At 45.5% G+C, this 20,838-nt stretch overlaps 1 protein-coding gene across 3 annotated transcripts in view; it reads left to right on the top strand.

The window, feature by feature from the left end:
• The window catches only part of RNF32 (ring finger protein 32), a 169,821-nt gene that overhangs the window by 40,920 nt on the left and 108,063 nt on the right, over positions 1-20,838 (top strand). For all 3 annotated transcript variants that reach the window (XM_063924831.1, XM_063924832.1, XM_063924830.1), the window contains exon 2: positions 12,405-12,498. In XM_063924831.1, the coding sequence (XP_063780901.1) occupies positions 12,433-12,498 (66 nt within the window). In that variant the 5' untranslated portion in view covers positions 12,405-12,432. The remainder of the gene's footprint in view (positions 1-12,404; positions 12,499-20,838) is intronic.

A 20,838-nucleotide genomic window follows, 5' to 3' on the forward strand; every position in this document is an offset into this window, starting at 1 on the left:
TTAAAATCATGGAGTATTCTGCATTACACATGTATCTGAATAACAGTAAATATAGTATTATAAATACATTTGTACTGACTATAATCTTGTGTTTTAACTTTTCATATAGGCATATATACTATTTTTTAGTTTTGAACTGTTCTGAAGCAAGCTGGGTGCTACATTCCCTGTTGAATTGTAGTAGTATGTTTCCTGTTTACCTTCATTAGGCCTGCCTGCATGGTCACACCATGAATCCCCTGGACCACAGCTAGTCTGCCTTGTTATGCATAGTTACGGCTGAATCTTTCTGTTGTGCAGCAGCAGGTTAATACACTGTGAAGGTCGGTATCCGTTTGGATGGCCGACCATGTTATGGTCTACAGTCATTAGGTCGACCACTATTGGCCGACATTGCCGTGGTCGACATGGACACATGGCCGACACATGAAAATGATCGACACACGGAAGGTCGACATGAGTTTTTCACATCTTATTTCTTTTGGGGAACTTTTCCATACTTTACGATCCACGTGGACTACGATTGGGAACGGTTATCTGTGCCGAGCGAAGTGGTAGCAGTAGCCCTTGCCCGAAGCATAGCGAGGGGACACGGTGCACAAAAAAAGTTTTAAAATATCTCACGTCGACCTTTTCATGTGTCGACCATTTCCATGTGTCGGCCATTTGTCCATCTTGATCATGCCAATGCCATGCCATGGTCGACCATTCATACCGGAACCGTGAAGGTCATTATGAAGTGTACAACATCCCCTGCACAAAGCAAAGCCAGCTTTGGACCTGCTTGCAGAAGTGCACTTATTTTGCTGCTGAGACACTTGCTTTAATGGTGCAAGATATGTGGTTAAGTCCTTCTCATTTATACAAAACAAGGTGCAAACACAATTCAGTTTTGTTGCTTGAGATGAGCAGAGGTAAGGGAGCATTTTTAGGGTCATTCTTTGCTGTGTGTAGAAGATGAGCACAGCCTAAGACACTGAAAATTAATTAACATTTTGCCCTAGCTCAAAGGGGATACGGTTAATATATCGCCTATTGGAATGCCAGCGTTCAGGATACTGATGCCGGAATCCTGACAGCTGGTTCCATGCCACCACCCAAGTGGGAGTATAACCTGTAGCGAGTGAAGCCCGCCACCGGGCCCGAAGCGTGGTGAGCGTAACGAGCCCGCATGAGGACTCACTGCCTTGCTGCCGGGATTCCACCTGAAGGGATGCCGCTGTTGGTATAGTGACAGCCGGCATCCCGTCTGCCAGTCTCCGGTATGTATTCCGCTCAAAGCTGGCAGTCTTCAGGTTTCATTCTGTATAATTAATAGGACATTCTATGTGCCTTTGTGTTGTACTTCAGTGGAAAAGTGCATTTCTAGATGAGCAATGAGCAATAAGGTGCCACCTGTAATAATGACAGTATACATGTCACACTTCTAGTTTACAGAGTTGAGAGGAGAGGCCTGATTCACACACGAGTTGCACACAAATAGGATGTCTATGTTATGCAGTGGATTTGCATGCTCAGAAATTAATCCTGTATTTAAAGCTGGTCACAGTGGCGGTTTTTAGCTATGGGCTGCAGGACTGCAGCACCCGCAGGTAAAATCCGCCACCCAGCTCACTGTCATTGAAACCAGATGCAGTCCGTGAGACTGCACTGGCTTCACTGTGACTGGCAGTGACTTCCTATTGGAAGTCCTACCTGCCAGTCACAGACACACCAGGCAGTCCCATTGGGAGGTGTTTCCTCCCTCCGGGACTGCCAGACCGGGCTGCAATAGAGCTAGCTTCCTGCCTCGTTAGCCCTAACCGGCTTCTATGGGCTGCAGTCGATGCAGTCCACAGAAGCCGTGGTTTCTGCTGCGGGGTACACTGGGCTCCACAGGGAATGACATTGGGGTGTAGAGTAGGATCTTGATCCGAGGCACCAACAGGCTCAAAGCTTTGACTGTTCCCAGAATGCATAGCGCCGCCTCCTCTATAACCCCGCCTCCGTGCACAGGAGCTCATTTTGTAGTTGGTGCCATGCAGTAAGCAGGCATACAACAGGGGGGCTGCTCCAGCATCCCTGAGAAGAAGCTTTTAATGAAAAATGAAGACTTCAAGGGCTGCAGCAGAGACGCTGACTGTGTTAGATGTCAGTAAGACATCTACTGCTGCAGCTCTATCCCCTCCCCCAACGGCACTGTATACTCCCGCGCCCTGGTTGTCGGTTACTTGCAGTGGAGGCTCCGGTTTCTTCCAGTTAGTCACACACACACTACCGCTGTTCTCCTGGATCGCGTGGCCGCACTCAGGGAGGAGGTAAGTTGGTTCCCTCTGCGGGACCCGCTGTAAATCGCGATCCAGCGCGGCCGGTGTGGACACTGTGGCAGTACAGGGACCCCACTAGACCACCAGGGCAAGGGCACAGGTTGGTTTCCTCTCATAAACCGTTTTTATAAGCCCACAGTACCCGGTGGTGAAGTCCAGCAGGGGAATAAGGCTTTGACCTGTAGCCCCTCCCCCAGCTCCAGGGCGCCATTTAGAGTAAATGTTCCCGCCCTGGAGCTGCATATCTCTCTCTCCCTCACTCCATGTCAGCGTTTGGGCGCCATTAGGACAAGCTGAGCTGATCCTGGGACTGTTTGGGCAAATCCTCCTCTGTAAAGCTGCCTGCATGTCAGCGCTGTGCATTTTACAGGACACTTAAGTATTCTACATGTCTGCTGACAGTGTTAGTTAAGAAAGAGTGCATTTAGTCAGGGTTATATAGTACAAGTACTCTGTGATATACATCCAGTCTTAACTGTGTATTGTTATGTCTATTGAGTGTATACTTAGTGCTACTTTGTATTGCTAGACTAGTGCAGTTTTATTGCATGTCATAATTTCTGCATTATGTAATGTGTGTGTGCATATAGCTGCTGTGTGACCTCCATTTTGTGTATCTCACTCAGATTGCTATCCCTATATTCTATAACCTGAGGGGGCTAAGTGCATCAGGTCTATCATTTAATATAGGTGTTTCGCAAGATATACTCAGTGTGTATTTTTCTCTGTGATTTTTAGTCACCATATACCTCTTGAATTCCCTGTTTCTGCTGTTACACTGCACAGGAGGTTCTTGCCAGGTATTGTGCTGCTGATATTGTACTGGGTTGCCCTGCATTGAGCTTTCGGATATGTCAGCTACAAGGTACAACGGAGCTGTGGCTGATCCCACATTGTGTGGTGGTGACGCTGCAGACGCTGTTGAGGAAAATATAGCAGCTGAGTGTTCAGGTTCTGGGAGCTCCTTACCCCCCAGTGGGATCGTAGCAATGGGGGTTCAAAATGACCCGCCTTGGGCTGCAATCTCCACGCTTTTGAATACGCTAGTAACTAGATTAACGCCCTCTATAGGACCTCCTGTGCCGGTAGAACCGCTTATGGTCCCCGCTGTTAACCCTCCATGGGCAGATCAACAATTACAGCAATTGAACCAATCACTGACTACTCAGAGTCTAACCCTCGCCTGCCTAAGACCAAGGGGTCCTCTAAGCGGGCTACTACTTCCTCACAATCCACCAACGTCCCAGACACCTCGTCTGATGAGGTTGGCGTTTATACTGACCCCACAGGTTCTGATCCTGACTCTTCTGATGGGGAATCTGTTTCACAGGTGGATGTTCCTGACTTGTTGGAGGCTATCAGGCTCATTCTTCAGATTACTGATGACCCGGAGCCTGATGCTGCCCCTAAGAAACCGACAGATTTAAACATCAGAAAGTAGTTAAACAAGTTTTACCTCATTCTGATCATTTAGTTGACATACGTCAGGAGTCCTGGGAAAATCCAGGAAAGAAATTCATGCCTCACAAGAAGATGCTGGCTCGCTATCCCCTTGCTGCGGAGCTAAGTAAAAATTGGGAAACACCCCCGCCAGTGGATTCGCAGGTGGCACGGCTAGTGGTACCTCAGCTCTGCCAGTAACTACCGTCACGTCTTTGAAAATGAGGGAAGTATCAAGGATTCTTCAGTGGGCGGAACGCCATCTGCCAGCCATATCGGCAGTATTCATTCCGGGGGTCCTAAACTGGGAAGTGGACTTTCTCAGTCGTCAGGACGTACACGTCGGAGAGTGGAGCCTCCATCCAGAAGTGTTTCAACTCCTCGTGGACAGGTGGGGCCTTCCAGATGTGGACCTGATGGCGTCTTGACAAGGTTCCGGTCTTCGGAGCAAGGACAAGGGATCCTCATGCAGGGTTTGTGGACACACTGGCAATTCCATGGAACTTTCCGCTTCCATACGTGTTCCCTCCAGTGCCACTCCTGCCCAGAGTAATAAGGAAGTTCAAGCAAGAAGGAGGAATCCTACTTCTGATCGCTCCAGCGTGGCCCAGACGGCATTGGTTCTCAGACCTTCAGGGTCTCTTGATAGAGCGTCCCCTTCTACTTCCACAGCACACAGATCTCCTTGTTCAGGGCCCCTGTGTATATCAAGATTTAGCCCGGTTGGCTTTGACGGCGTGGCTCTTGAAGCTTCCGTCTTGAGGGTCAAAGGTTTTTCTGAGGCGGTCATTCAAACTATGTTGAAGGCCCGGAAACCGGCTTCTGCTCGGATTTACCATAGGGTCTGGAATTCCTACTTTGCTTGGCGCGCATCTAACAATCATGACGCTTACAAGTTTAGTATGGCCAAACCATCAAGATTCATATTTCTGCCTTGTCGGTTTGGTTCCAGAGAAAAATTGCGACTTTACCTGATGTTCATACGTCCACTCAGGGTGTGTTGCGGATTCAACCTCCCTATGTCCCGCCTGTGGCCCCTTGGGACTTGTCGTGGTTTTGGAGGCCTTGCAAGGGTCTCCATTTGAGCCTCTTGAATCTACAGACTTTAAGTGGATTTCTCTTAAGGTGTTGTTTCTGCTGGCTATTGCCTCTGCTAGACGGGTGTCGGATTTGGGTGCCTTATCTTGTTGGTCACCATAACTGATTTTTCTTAGAACATGTCCCGGGTCTTTACCTAAGGTGGTATCTTCTTTCCACCTTAATCAGGAGATGGTGGTTCCGGCCTTTGCCTCTCCTGAATTGTCTTCCAAAGAGTGGTCTTTGGATGTGGTACGGGTTTTCCGTATCTACGTAAAGAGAACTGCCTCCATCAGGAAGTTGGATTCTCTCTTTGTTCTGTTTCGTTTTCACAAACGTGGCTGGCCTGCTCACAAGCTGACCCTAGCCAGATGGATTAGAATGGCAATTGCACATGCTTATGTACAGGCTGGCCTTCCAGCTCCTGCTACCATAAAGGCCCATTCTACTCGGTCGGTTGGTCCTTTTTGGGCGGCCTGCTGTGGTGTGACCCTTGAACAATTGTGCAAGGCGGCTACGTGGTCTTCAGTGAACATGTTCATAAGGTTCTATGCCTTCGATACTTCCGCCTCCCAGGATGCTTCCTTTGGACGCCGGGTTCTTGTGCCCGCTACAGTGCGTCCCCTCCCATAAGGAACTGCTTTAGGACATCCCCAATGTCATTCCCTGTGGAGCCCAGTGTACCCCGCAGCAGAAAACGAGATTTATGGTAAGAACTTACCGTTGTTAAATCTCTTTCTGCGAGGTACACTGGGCTTCACAGGGCGCCCACCCTGACGCACTTAGCTTCTTTGGGTTGGTATGGCATTAGCCGCTGACACTTTCTCCTGTCGTGAGAATGTGGTGTATGTGGCTACTAACAGTTGTCGTCTCTTTTGCCTGCTACTGCATTGGACTGGTTAACAAAAACTGAGCTCCTGTGCACGGAGGCGGGGTTATAGAGGAGGCGGCGCTATGCATTCTGGGAACAGTCAAAGCTTTGAGCCTGTTGGTGCCTCGGATCAAGATCCTACTCTACACCACAATGTCATTCCCTGTGGAGCCCAGTGTACCTCGCAGAAAGAGATTTAACAACAGTAAGTTCTTACCATAAATCTCGTTTTTGCCCACGCGCAGTACCGTTGCCGCTACTGTGTATGTGCCGGGTCCTGTGCATGTGCCGGGTCCTGGAGCCCAGGCGGCGGCGGGTACAAGGCTGTGGAAACCCGGCAACATCTATGAGACTGTCACATCTATACATCTGCATGCCCCTATTCACTCACTTGTGAAAGTAGCCATTATTACTTTTAGAGGCATATTCATTATGTTAATTATCAGGGGTTGGGCAGTCCATGATAATTAAGATTTCAATTTGCTGTGGCTGCCGGAAGAAATTCATCATTGCTCTTGTGCTTTAGTAGCAGTGAAACTTAGCACTGCCAAGTCTGACCTCAGCAATGACATTCCACATGCGTGAATCCTTTGGCAGAAGGAGTTGGGCAGTGGCGACAGGATCGTTCAGGAACCGGGAACATATGCCACCTGGAGATGCTGAATGTTCCAGCAGTAAAGCTCCAAAAATATAGTTTTTTTGGAGCTTGATGTATTTAGGTCCCCATACTAAGGTATGGCGACAGCGGACCAGATCAAGATATCTCCTGCATCACCTTTTTAATGAATGGCACTAAAACTTAATTTTTACAGGGTGGAAAAAAAAGGTAAGTGAAACTTTTTTCCGTCCTCACACATTGCTCGTGATGCTGAGGGGTCTGCCGTAGCAACCTTTATTTTGATTAGTCACGGACCCTGATTGCCGGAACATTTACACCCAAGATATGATAGTTTTATTTGGTGGTGCAGGTCTCTGGAAATAGTTGTGGAACCCAGTTGTTAACGGATGCGAGGGAAGGCCCTAGTTGTACAAAGTTGCATATATTCTGCTCTTGCACACTGCGAAAATATTGCCGTCTCTGTACGAAAGACCTTCAGAGGGATATGCAAGTGCGTAGGAAGCTACATCCGAGATACAGGTAGTGCAAGGAACACAGCACAGGGTAGTGATCTTACCTATAACATCGTACATTAGTGATGGGCAAGTCAAAGTGGCCATCCACATTAACACATAAGCAGTATCACTGCTGGCAGCATAAAATTGCCTGCTAGTATTACAGGTTGAGTAGCCCTTATCCAAAATTCTAAATCCCACATTTTTGGGTCCCTGTAGTGGTGAAAGTGGTCGGGAGCCGGTCTCTAAGTCGACAGTAACTAGGTTGACAGTAACTAGGTCGACCACTACTGGTCGACAGTAACTAGGTCTGCAGGGTCTCTAGGTTGACAGGGTCTGTAGGTCGACATGTTCTAGGTCGACAGGTCAAAAGGTCGACATGAGTTTTTCACATTTTTGTTATTTTTTTTTTACCTTTTTCATACTTAACGATCTCCGTGGACTACGATTGGGAATAGTAACTTGTGCCGAGTGCAGAGGTAGCGGAGCGAGGCACCTTCACCATGCGAGGGGGTACGGTGCACTAATTGGGGTTACGGAGAAAACGACACCAAAAAAACATAAAAAACCCATGTCGACCTTTTGACCTGTCGACCTACACCATGTCGACCTAGAGACCCTGTCGACCTAGTTACTGTCGACCAATAGTGGTCGACCTAGTTACTGTCGACCTTGCATACCGCAACCAAAGTGGTTGCATTAGTGCTACGTGGGACAGCTGTATTTCACTGCACCTTTCCCGCCACTAGAGCAATAATGATTTGCTCCATTAAATTTGGGTCTGTCACTGTAAATCTCGGTCAGTAATTTCTTCTGTTCCATTGCAATAGTTGACGAATAGGCCTCTAAATGCAGTATAGTCTATCTGCAACATGTTATTTTTTTTTTTTTGAACGTCTCAAGCTTGTATTTCAGATTTTTATTGATACAATGGTCATAAATAGAAAATACGTTTGACACACTTCTGCTCAAAGTAAAATATTCTCTATTAAAGCATTTCAAAGCTATTACGCTTCTTTGTCAAGAGTGTGATCTGTGTCTTTTTTGGCACTTGCATGTGAATAATTACTAACACTGTGATGTGCCCTGTTGACTTTTATGTTACTTCTGCCGCTGTAGGCAAACCGCACCTAGATATAAGGATGATGTCACACAAGTGTCTTGTTCAGTGTGGAGACCTCTAGAGCGTATGAATGAATGCATGAATGTAAAACACTATGGGGTAGATTTATTAAGCCTGGTGAAGTGATAAAGGGAAAGGTGGTAAAGCACCAGCCAATCAGCTCCTAACTTCCATGCTACAGGCTAGGTTTGAAAAATGACAGTTAGGCGCTGACTGGCTGGTGCGTTATCACCTTCCAATTTATCACATCACCAAGCTTAATAAATCTGCCCCTATGTGAAGAGTGTTTCTAACTACCTAATGGAGAAAGAGCTCGTGAGATCATTGCGGTAGAAATATTGTCTTGCATCCCACATCTGGCCGGCCAGGCTAACTCTTAGGACTATTTGTGACTCTGTGGATTTACTGTACTGTGCAACTAAATGGCTTAATTAGCAAAATATAAAGGCCCTCATTCCGAGTTGATCGCTCGCTAGCTACTTTTTGCAGCCGTGCAAACGTATAGTCGCCGCCCACGGGGGAGTGTATTTTCGCTTTGCAAGTGTGCAATCGCATGTGCAGCCGAGCGGGACGAAAAGTTTTTTGCAGTTTCTGAGTAGGTCTGGACTTACTCAGCCCTTGCGATCACTTCAGCCTGTCTGGTCCCGGAATTGACGTCAGACACCCGCCCTGCAAATGCCTGGACACGCCTGCATTTTCCCTACCACTCCCAGAAAACGGTCAGTTGACACCCATAAACACCTTCCTCCTGTCAATCTATTTGCGAACGGCTGTGCGAATGGAATCGTCGCTAGAAGCATTTAACAGCAACAATGCTGTTTGTACCCGTACGGTGTGCCTGTGCATTGCGGTGCATATGCATGCGCAGTAGTAACCTGATCGCTGCGCTGCGAAAATCGGCAGCGTGCGATCAACTCGGAATGAGGCCCATAGTCCACTCTGTTCTGGTCATAGCAGTAGGTGGCTTCATTATCTGAACCACCTGCAATTTCATGGGAACTGTCATTGCATTGGAAAAATATGTGGAGCTCTCATTACTGTGAAGCGATAACTAGCCACCACCACATAAAAGCTTATTACAGTTAAAAAACAAAACAACCTAAACATTGACTAACTGTACACATGCAAATAGTAGATATTGGACTTAGGGGTCTGTTTTTGGGTACAGTATACCGGCAGTCAGAATGCCGGCAGTCATAATACCGACACAGGCATCCCGGCTGTTTGAAATCCCAACGGGGACGCAGGAGGCAGCTAACATAACTCGTCTCCCTCCCCCTAACCCTCCCTCCCTGCAGCCTAAACCTAACCCTCCTTCCCCCTAACCCTCCTTCCCTGCAGCCTAAACCTAACCCTCCCTTCTGCAGCCTATTTCTTAATCATCCTTCCCGCAGCCTAACCCTCCCTCGCCGCAGCCTAACCCTTACCTCCCCTGCCCGCAGTCTGACCCTAACCCTCCCTTCTCGCAGCCTAAACCTAACCCTCCCTCATGCAGCCTAACCCTAACCCTTCCCCCTGCAGCCTAAACCTAACCTCCCCGAGATACTTACGTTTGGGGTCTCAGCTGTTGGAATGTTGGCGTCGACATTCTAACAGGTGTCGGCATTCTGACTGCCAGGATCCCACCTACATCCCAGTATGCTGGACACATGGCTGTATGTTATGGGCACATGGCAACTAAGCTGGGCACAGCTCTGTATTTTGTGGGCATGGATCTGCTTTTTGGCCATAGTCTAGGAGAGGTCCCTGACATTTGGGAGTCTCTAGGACATTTTGGGAGAATAGGTAAGTATGGTGCATAGTCCAGGGGCAAAAGCAAGATTTACTGAGGGGGTTTCCGTATATACAGTACCAGGCAAAAGTTTGGACACACCTTCTCATTCAATGGGTTTTATTTATTTTAATTATTTTTTTACATTGTAGATTAATACTGAAGACATCAAAACTATGAAAGAACACATATGGAATTATGTTGTAAACAAAAAAAGTGTTAAACAAATCAAAACCTGTTTTATATTTTAGATTCCTCAAAGTAGCCCCCTTTTGCTTTGATGACAGCTTTGCACACTTTTGGCATTCACTCATTCAGCTTCATGAGGTAGTCTCCGGGAATGGTTTTGAATTAACAGGTGTACCTTGTCAAGAGTCAATCTGTGGAATTACTTGCCTTCTTAATGTGTTTGAGACCATCAGTTGTGTTGTGCAGAGGAAGTGTTAGTACACAGTGGACACCCCTATTTGACTACTATTGTAATCCATATTATGGCACGGACTACTCAACTCAGCAAAGAGAAATGACAGTCCATCATTACTTTAAGACATGAAGGTCAGTCGAGAGGGAAAATTTCAAGAACTCTGAACGTATCCTCAAGTGCAGTTGCAAAAACCATCAAACGCTATGATGAAACTGGCTCTCATGAGGACCGCCCCAGGAAAGGAAGACCAAGAGTAAACTCTGCTGCAGAGGATAAGTTCATTAGAGTTACCAGCCTCAGAAACCGCTACTTAACAGCACCTCAGATTAGAGCCCACATAAATTATTCACAAGTTCAAGTAGCAGACAAATCTCAACATCAACTGTTCAGAGGAGACTGCGTGAATCAGGCCTTCATGGTCGATTTGCTGTGAAGAAGCCACTACTGAGGATGAACAAGAAGAAGTAGAGAATTGTTTGGGCCAAAAAACACAAGGAATGGACATTAGACCAGTGGAAATCTGTACTTTGGTCTGATGAGTCCAAATTTGAGATTTTTGGTTCCAACCGCCGTGTCTTTGTGAGACGCAGAGAAGGTTTCTGCATATGTGGTTCCCACTGTAAAGCATGGAGGAGGTGGTGTGATGGTGTGGGGTGCTTTGCTGGTGACACTGTTGATGATTTATTCAAAATTCAAGGCACGCTTAACCAGCATGACTACCGCAACATTCTGCTGCGCCATGCCATCCCATGTGCTTTGCGCTTACTGGAACCATCATTTGCTTTTCAACAAGACAATGACCCCAAACACACCTCCAGGCTATGTAAGGGCTACTTGACCAAGAAGGAAAGTGATGGAGTGCTGCGTCAGATGACCTGGCCTCCACAATCACCTGACCTAAACTCAGTTGAGATGGTTTGGGATGATTTGACGTAGAGTGAAGGAAAAGCAGCCAACAAGTGCTCAGCACCTCTGGGAACTCCTTCAAGACTGTTGGAAAACCATTCCAGGAGACTACCTCATGAAGCTGATTGAGAGAATGCCAAGAGTGTGCAAAGCTGTCATCAAAGCAAAAGGGGGCTACTTTCAGGAATCTAAAATCTAAAACATATTTTGATTTGTTTAACACTTTTTTGTTTACAGCATAATTCCATATGTGTTCTTTCATAGTTTTGATGTCTTCAGAATTAATCTACAATGAAGAAAATAATTAAAATAAATAAAAACCATTGAATGAGAAAGTGTGTCCAATCTTTTGGGAAGGGCCACACTCTCACTACTACTTCATCACATCCGCTGTATATAGAACGTGGGTAACGAGAGCACTCACTAGGCTTTTCTAGGAAAACAATTAAAAACTTTGCTTATTAAATAAAAGTCAACGTTTCGGCCCACTGCGGAGACTTTGTCAATATTTATGTGGTCTTGACAAAGGCTCTGATGAATTAATAAACCAAGTTTTGAAACATTATCCTAGAAAAGCCTGGTGAGGGCTCTCGTTACCCATGTTCTATCTTTTTATATATATATATATATATATATATATATATACACAACAAGAAACAGAGTGCGCTATAATATATGTTGATTGATAGTTTAATCAATTCAGAAACCGTGATAGAAGTTCTTCTTGGGTTTTTCTCACTTGGTGATTTCCCAGATGGGACCTACATAGAAACCCACTCACCAAAGGAAATATTCACCCAACAAGAAATACACCCAGTTAGTACCACAAACTTTTTGATTGAACTGATTTTTTAATACAAAGTCTTTCTTTAAAAATTACAATGGTAGTAAATTGCAATAGTAGTAATTTTTAAAGAAAAGACTTTGTATTAAAAAATCCGCTTAAACTGCATTTAAACCGACATTCTATAAACTAAGTCTTGAAGAGAGAAGAGATAAAGTGGATGGAGATAAACTACCAACCAATCAGCTGTTATCTGTCCTTTTTAAAACACAGCCTATAACATGGTAGTTAGGAGCTGATTGGATAGTACTTTATCTCAGACCACTTTATCTATCTCTCTTCAAGGCTTAGTACATAGACCCCATTGTCATTTAACTACAAAAACTTTAGCATCAGTTCAACGTCTTCATCATCAATTTAAACTCTAAAAATAATATTCTGGGTCTGAGACTCTGGTCTATTCTATGTTGTTTCATTTATGCTGGAGCTATAATTAACTCTTAGATTTTATTGCATGGGAAACGCATTGTTAATCATTTACTGTAGTACAAAGTAAATTCACATTGTGTAATGTTGTCTTTTGCTGCAGGTTTTCTTTTTTGTAACTCGGAAACGGAATGGCTCATCGTTTCAGTTCAAGGCCTAGCGGAGCATCTGTTTCACATGGAACAAAAGCTTCAAAGGTATATTTTGTCAATAAGATCACTCCCACACATGTAAATATACATTTACAATGATGACACTGTGCAACTATAAGGCTGGTACTTTTTATGAGGGGTGCAGGCCTTCTTTACTTAAATTCACCCCCACCACTTCTTTAGAGATAAAAATAATATCATACTCTTTGCTAACAAAGGGGGTCATTCAGAGTTGATCGCTAGCTGCTTTCGTTCGCCGCGCAGCGATCAGGCAAAAAATCGGCACTTCTGCGTATGCGGCGCAATGCGCCCGTGCATCGTACTATTACAACAAACTATGTAGTTTCACACAAGGTCTAGCGAAGCTTTTCAGTCGCACTGCTGGCCGCAGAGTGATTGACAGGAAGAGGGCGTTTCTGGGTGTCAACTGACCATTTTCAGGGAGTGTTCGTAAAAATGCAGGCGTAGCAGGAAAAACGCAGGCGTGGCTGGGCGAACGCAGGGCGCGTTCGTGACGTCAAATCAGGAACTGAATAGTCTGAAGTGATCGCAAGCGCTGAGTAGGTCTGAAGCTACTCTGAAACTGCACAAAATAATTTTGTAGCCACTCTGCGATCCTTTCGTTTCCACTTCTGCTTAGCAAAAATATAATCCCAGTGGGAGGTGGCATAGCGTTTGCACGGCTGCTAAAAACTGCTAGAGAGCGAACAACTCGGAATGACCACCATACCTCTTTGAGTGCTCTGCCATTGACTGTGGTATGTGCAAAAATGTGTTTACCTTGATTGTTTGGGTTCTACATTTTTGTGGTTTCTCCATGTTCTCCTGGCATACAGGGGCCTATGTATAAAACAGTGGTGATAGGGTTGATATCTATTACCACAATGTGATAGAAAACATCTTACGGACAAAATTTCCCAAGAAAATATTGCCGTAGTGTCTGTGTAATACTCATTTGTCTGGTGATACAGTGACAAGAATAGACTTTCCTCCCTACCAGGCAAGTCTTGGTTTACATGCACAAGCGTTCTTTCATTGACTAACTCCTGCTTCTGCCATCATGAGAAAACGATCGCAGAAGAAGGAGAAAACCTAGACAATTCTTTAGCATGCAGTAACCTGTGGTAGATCTTTAGTGTCAGACCACAGAGACTTGCATCCCTTTCCTTACCGGTGCGCCACTCAGTCTGGCATCAGCATGTCCCATGGATGGTCTCTTGGCTGCTACCCTGCACCCCGCAATAGTTGCTAAGGCACCCTGATACTACCCGTGGGCTCCCAGCGGTCTTTCCTGTCATCTCCATTTGCTGGGTGCAGCTATGTTGCCGGTGGTCTGCTGATCTCCACTCCACCAAACACAAGCCTCAGTTCAGTCAGCTGACTCCCTCCACCAATCGTTGTGTAGCAAGGGGAATAAGAGGACTTCCATGAGCTCCAGCAATTCTCCCAGACCAACGTCACTTCTTTAGCTGTATCTAGGCGCTAGACTCCTGTTTTCAGTCTTACTCTCCCAGGTAGCTCTGTCTCCTCATTCCGTTGTTTAATAGGTTCCAGCCTGTCTGTAGGTGTGGAGCAGTTACAGTATTTATCAAACAAGTAATTATCCATTTGTGCTTCCTAGCACCAAAAACCCGGAAGCTATGCGCCACCACTGTACATCCTATAACATTATGTTCCTCCTGTTTTAAAATAATCAAAGTAAAAACACTGTAAATAAGTGGAAATTATTGTTGAAACTGAAGAGAACAGAAACATGTATTTCTCAATCATTTGGTTTGGGATGAATGAGAGCGCAAATGCAATTAATAAAATTGTATATACTTTAATAAATGCACATCATATAATAAACAGATTATAAAAACAAAATTATTCTAAAAAGTCATTCTAAGAAGTATTGGTGCTTGACACACCCCCAGAGGATTCCACAGAGTGTAAATGATCCGTGGAATCCTCTGGGGGTGTGTCAAGCACCAATACTTCTTAGAATGACTTTTTAGAATAATTTTGTTTTTATAATCTGTTTATTATATGATGTGCATTTATTAAATTTTATTAATTGCATTTGCGCTCTCATTCATCCCAAACCATATTGTCTGTAATTAGGTGATAATCCAAATCACCTGTTGGGAGCAGCAATTACAATTATTTATTTTTAAGTGTTCAGTCTATAAGAATTTAATAGTGTGGGCTGGCTCCTCCCTCTATGCCCTCCTACCAGACTCAGTTTAGAAAATTTGCCCGGGGCAGCTGGTCACAGCTAGGGGAGCTCTTAGGAGTTTTTCTAGTTTTATTGTTTTCTGAGTTTGTTAGGTTACAGACAGGGGGGGAGTGTGGTAACAATACTAATTACCCTATTAAGTTTAGTCGGTCAGCGCCGGGCTTTTATCATAATAACTGCCTACTGGGGCGCTGTGTGGCTGGCTCCTTATAGTCTGTGACGCTCTGAAGGGGGAAACTGTCTGACATTTCCTCTGTGTGTGTGTGTGTGTGTGCGTGCGTGCGTGCGTGCGTGCGTGCGTGCGTGTGTGTGTGTGTGTGTGTGTAAGTGTATATATCTCACATTACCATGTCTAAGGACTCTGTGTCCTGTGTTGCAGAGTGTTTATCTTCTGCTGAAGAGTCTATTCCATGTACTCAGGACTGCAATGTACTTTCCCAGCCTTCTGAATCCGAACCCCCATGGGTAGATTCTTTCAGGGGAATGATATCCTAGATTTCAACAAGGATGTCACATAATGGGAAAGAAACACGTTTTTCGTGAAAATCTGTGGAGGGTTTGACATACTCAGCCACCGCTGCTTCGTCTAAGACCCCCCCTACATACCCACAAGTACGCTTGCCCAGATAATGCAAACTGACACTGACACCGACTCTTATACAGGGAACGGTGATGGGGATATGCAAGGGGGGGATGCATCACTTGCAAATGGGGTGCAACTAATGATTGACGCCATTAGGGACATTTTACACATTACTGAGAGGGTACCTGAACAGGTAGAGGAATCTTATTTTACAGAAAGTAAGAAATCCTCGCTTACCTTCCCAACTTCTAAGCAGTTAAACTCTTTGTTTGAAAAATCCTGGGAAAACCCAGAGAAAAAATTCCAGATCCCAAAAAGGGTTCTTATTGCTGTCCCTTTCCCTGAAGAGGACAGAAAAAAGTGGGAACCCCCCCCCCCCCCCCTATTGTGAACGCTTCTGTATCTAGATTGTCAAAGAAGGTGGTTTACCTGTCCCTGGTTCAACCGCTTTAAAAGAACCGGCTGACCGCAAGATTAGACTACGCTCAAATCACTCTACACCGTTTCTGACATAATTCCTGTTCCTAGTTTTCCAGCCAATCCAGGGAGACTTCTTCCTATAAAAGGGGGCTGGTTTAGGACAGGGATGCCAGTGCTTCAAGTTACAATCCTGTTGTAGGTGCTTTAGCCTGTGCTCCCAGGATTCCTGCTGTACTCTGGTACTTCTCTCCCTGCTTTGCCAGTTCTCAGTTGCTGCTGCAGTTTTCCCGTTCCTAGCCTGCTGCTGCCCTTGGAGACGCTCTTGGAAAACCCGGTTCAGTAAGACCCTTTGGGCACGGACGACCCCGGGTCTTTTGCCTCGTCCTCCAAGCCACAGTCTGCAGATTCTTGCTTCCAGCCAAGTCCTCGAACCACCATTCACAGTCCTCAGCTCGTTATCTCCAGCTTCATCTTTCAAGCCACAGTCTACAGTTCTCAGTCTCCAGTCACGACCCAAACTACCATCCACAGTTCATAGCTCCTCTACCGCAGTTTCATCTCATAAGTCGCAGTCCACGGTTCTTGTCTTCAGCCTCGTTTTACTCTCACCCACAGTTCCACAGTTCTTTGTCTACGACCACGTTCTCAAGTCACCGTTCATCAACCTCAGTTTTCTACCTCTGCTCTGTACATAATAAATACTTTCCATTGACTCTCAAACTCCGCCTACATCCTTCATTGCTCCGTATCCCATGCAAAGGAACTATATCCAACCCCCTCATTTTGTTCTTCCCCAGCCTGCTACCTCCTTGGGCAAGTCTCAATTGCCGGATCCCCAAACTTTGCTAGACGTGACAGGCACCTTGGAATCTTAATGTGGTGCTGCAGTTTCTGCAGTTGGATTGGTTTGAGCCTTTACTGGAGATGGACGTTAAGTTTCTTACTTGGAAGGTGGTCACACTGTTGGCATTGGCATCTGTTAGACGTGTATCTGTATTGGGGGCATTGTCATGCAAGAGCCCCTACTTGATTTTCCATGAAGATAGAGCTGAGCTCAGAACGTGTCAGCAATTTCTTCCAAAGGTTGTGTCGGCTTTTCATATCAACCAAACTATTGTGGTGCCAGTGGCTACTGACTCCTCAATTGCCTCAAAGTCCTTGGATGTTGTGAGGGCGTTGGAAATATGGCCCTCATTCCGAGTTGTTCGCTCGCTAGCTGCTTTTAGCAGCATTGCACATGCTAAGCCGCCACCCTCTGGGAGTGTATCTTAGCATAGCAGAATTGCGAACGAAAGATTAGCAGAATTGCGAATAGAAATTTCTTAGCAGTTTCTTAGTAGCTCCAGACTTACTCAGCAATTGCGATCAGTTCAGTCAGTTTCATTCCTGGTTTGACGTCACAAACACACCCAGCGTTTGCCCAACCACTTCCCCGTTTCTCCGGCCACTCCTGCGTTTTGCAACTGGAACGCCTGCGTTTTTCCGCACACTCCCATAAAACGGCCAGTTTCCGCCCAGAAACACCCACTTCCTGTCAATCACAGTACGATCACCAGAACGATGAAAAATCCTCGTTATGCCGTGAGTAAAATACCTAACTTTTGTGTAAAATAACTAAGCGCATGCGCTCTGCGAACCTTACGCATGCGCAGTAAGCGACTAATCGCAAAATAGCGAAAATCGGCAACGAGCGAACAACTCGGAATGACCACCTATATGTGAAGAGAACTTCTCATCACAGGAAGTCAGATGCTCAGTTTGTCCTTTATGATCCCAACAAGGTTGGGTGTCCTGCTTCTAAGCAGACGATTTCTCGCTGGATCAGGTTTACTATCCAGCATGCTTATTCTACGGCAGGCTTGCCGTGTCCAAAATCTGTTCAGGCCCACTCTACTTGTAAAGTGGGTTCTTCCTGGGCGGCTGCCCGGGGTGTCTCGGCTTTACAGCTTTGCCGAGCAGCTACTTGGTCAGGGTCGAACACATTTGCTAAGTTCTAAAAGTTTGATACTTTGGCCTCTGAGGACCTACAGTTTGGTCAATCTGTTCTGCAGGAACCTCAGCACTCTCCCTCCCGTACTGGGAGCTTTGGTACATCCCCATGGTAATAAATGGAACCCCAGCATCCTCTAGGACGTAAGAGAAAATATGGTTTTAATTACCTACCGGTAAATCCTTTTCTCGTAGTCCGTAGAGGATGCTGGGCGCCCACCCAGGGCTTCGTTTTCCTGCACTGTTACTTGGTTAAGTATTGTTGGTTCAGTTGTTGCTGAATCATATCAGTTTGGTTAGCTTGGCTTTCCTTTTGTTATGTGTGAGCTGGTGTGAATCTCACCACTGTCTGTGTATTTCCTTCTCTCGAAGTATGTCCGTCTCCTCGGGCACAGTTTCTAGACTGAGTCTGGTAGGAGGGGCATACAGGGAGGAGCCAGCCTACCCTATTAAACTCTTAAAGTGCCCATGGCTCCTAGTGGACCCGCCTATACCCCATGATACTAAATGGAATCCCAGCATCCTCTACGGACTACGAGAAAAGTATTTACTGGTAGGCAATTAAAATCCTATTATCCCACATTCTGATTTTTGGAAGTTCCTACAAGTTCGTCATTTTCTAAATTCAGCAAATAGGACAGCCCTTGCCCAGACAAATCTTACCTTTTTCGAGAAACTCTGTATCTCACCCCAATCTCCCTCCCACACGCTATCTGCTCTCTACCAGTTACTATTGGTTAACCTGGCTACCCCCATTCTGATGTATGCTAAGGCCTGGGAAAAAGCCTTGGGCTTTCCTTATTTGCCGGGAGTGGATGAGTTTTTCTTAAGTCCTACTCTAGCTCTATTTGTACTGTATTACTGTAAAAGAGACACAGTACAAGATATTTATGAGATGTTACAGACACCTCTCTTTGCTTCATGATATGTATCTCTCCACCCCTGGTTCCTGTTGGAGATGTTCCTCTGATCTAGGTTCTCTGTGTCATGTCTGGTGGGATTGCCCTCATTTACCAAATTTCTGGGCTGACGTTATTGCCACCTTGCAGCAAATTTTAGGTACTAAAGCACCTAAAGAGCCTGCGTTTTGGTTACACAGCCACTCTTCGACACCGGTGCATAAATATAAAAAATCATTACTCCGGCATCTTGGTAATGCAGCTTGCTCAGTTATACCGGTATTGTGGAACTCTCCCAAGCTTCCCACATGCAAGGAATGGTTCCATAAGATTGATCATTTTATGTCAATGGAGGACATCTTGGTCACTTCAACAGACAAACCTGATTTCACTAGCACCTGGTTCCCTTGTTTGGAATAAATGTGATCCCACAAGACACGTGATCTGAGCTTCTAAGTCCTTTGATTCAATCCATTCTTCTCGCCTATATCCATGGACTGCAGACTATTTCATTTTTAATTTTTTTACTCCATGGCAGCTGATTCCTCACTTATCCCTTTTCTACCATTCCCCTCTCCTTCCCTTTGTACTTTTCTCCTTGTATTTCTTTTTTTCTTCTTCTTAGTTACTGTTATTCCTTATAAGATTAATTAAGAATTATAAATTATTAGCTGAAAGATCCAGCGTTGCCTGGGTTCAAGTTATTAAGCTATCAATAAGTTGGATGTAACTGTCCACATTTTTAAAATATTAGCAGCTTAGCAGCTCTTCCAACACACCCATGAGGTGGCTGCCCAGTGTTGTTGTTTTTTTTTTTGGGGGGGGGGGGGGGGGGTGTCGCCAGTAGCCCTAATCTCCAGCTTTCCTTTCCATTAATTTTTATAATCACAAGAAAATCACAAAAAAATTAAAAAAGAGAAAGGAAAAGAGAAAAAAACAAACACTGTAAAGGTGTAACGGGATCAGTACGAGATCCCGGCGGTCGTGTCCCAGCTGTCAGGAGACAGATGCCGGTAGCCCGACAGCTGGGATCCCGGCTGCGAGCTCAGCGTGTCCCCTCACAGGCTCACTGCACTCGCCACACTTTGCCCACTTTGGTCGCCACAGGTTTCTGTTCCCCAAGAGGGGTAACCAGCCGGCGGTCAGGACTCCGACCGCCTGTATTTCAGCTGGAGTCGGGATTCCGACGTCGGTGTCAATTGACTGCCTCCCGGTGTAACAATTATTGTTGAAAAGTGGAGGGATCAGAAACATGTCTTTCTCAATCATGTCCCTCCTGTTTAAAAATAAAAAAAGCGAAAAAGGAAAAGAAACACCTTAAAAGTTTAAAGATAATTATTGATTATTGGAAGGGTGGGGCCAAGACTGGAGGAAACCTCATGTCTGTCAGGTACCTGGCCAGAAAGCCAGCAGACCAGTCTGAGGCGGGACAAAATCACACACAAAACCCGAGAATGACAGCTAAAGAGAAAATAAAAGAAATAAAAATATAAAAAGGGAGAAAGACCAGGAGGGCATATACAAAGCAGGACTCAAAGAAGAAATTGAAAGGGGTAGAGAAGGAATAAAAAAAGATAGACAGAGAAAAGCAAACCACACAGTATTCAAAGAATGCAGCCAAAAAGCACTGTACTTCCCTGTCCAACAATCTCGGAAGCAAGAGAACTCCCAGCTATAGTAACAGAGATACTGTATTAATCACCTTAAAGAGATTTACCTGTCTTGTCTCTTGTTGTCGCCAGTCACGCTGTCTTGCACTGTAGATTAGTCGTTGTTGGGATTGTTGGTTTATCTCTTTCATAGAGGCCGGCAGAATGTGCTGAAGTCAAAGCACAGTGCGCGGCACAGGGAGCAAACAATGTTAATCTGAAGCCATTAAGCCAAGCATGGTGCATGGAAAACATGGAGGCAGGATGGCAGTGCTACTTTCTCACCAATCTTAAACTGTGAGAAACAGATGGTACAGGTCTCTTCGGCTTCTTCTCTAGCAGTGCAACAGTGCAGCAGTCCAACAGAGGATGGTCTCTCTGATGGTGCTCTTTCTGATGGTGCCCTTTGTGAGTTTGGTGTTCCAGAAGTTGGTCTTCTAGTGGTTGATCTTCCAGAGGTTGGTCTTCGTGAGGTTGCCCTTGTGATTGGTCTGAGACGCCTTGATCTCAGCCACGTTCCATTGATGTTCTGGATTGGATGCGATCCAATCAGATGGGCTGATTTCCTCCAGCTCATTGCAGCTGCTGATGTAGTTCACAGTAAAAAGGTGCACAAAAGTAAAAAAA

This window comes from Pseudophryne corroboree, chromosome 5 (assembly GCF_028390025.1).
Source record: "Pseudophryne corroboree isolate aPseCor3 chromosome 5, aPseCor3.hap2, whole genome shotgun sequence".
NCBI classification, from domain to species: Eukaryota; Metazoa; Chordata; class Amphibia; order Anura; family Myobatrachidae; genus Pseudophryne; species Pseudophryne corroboree.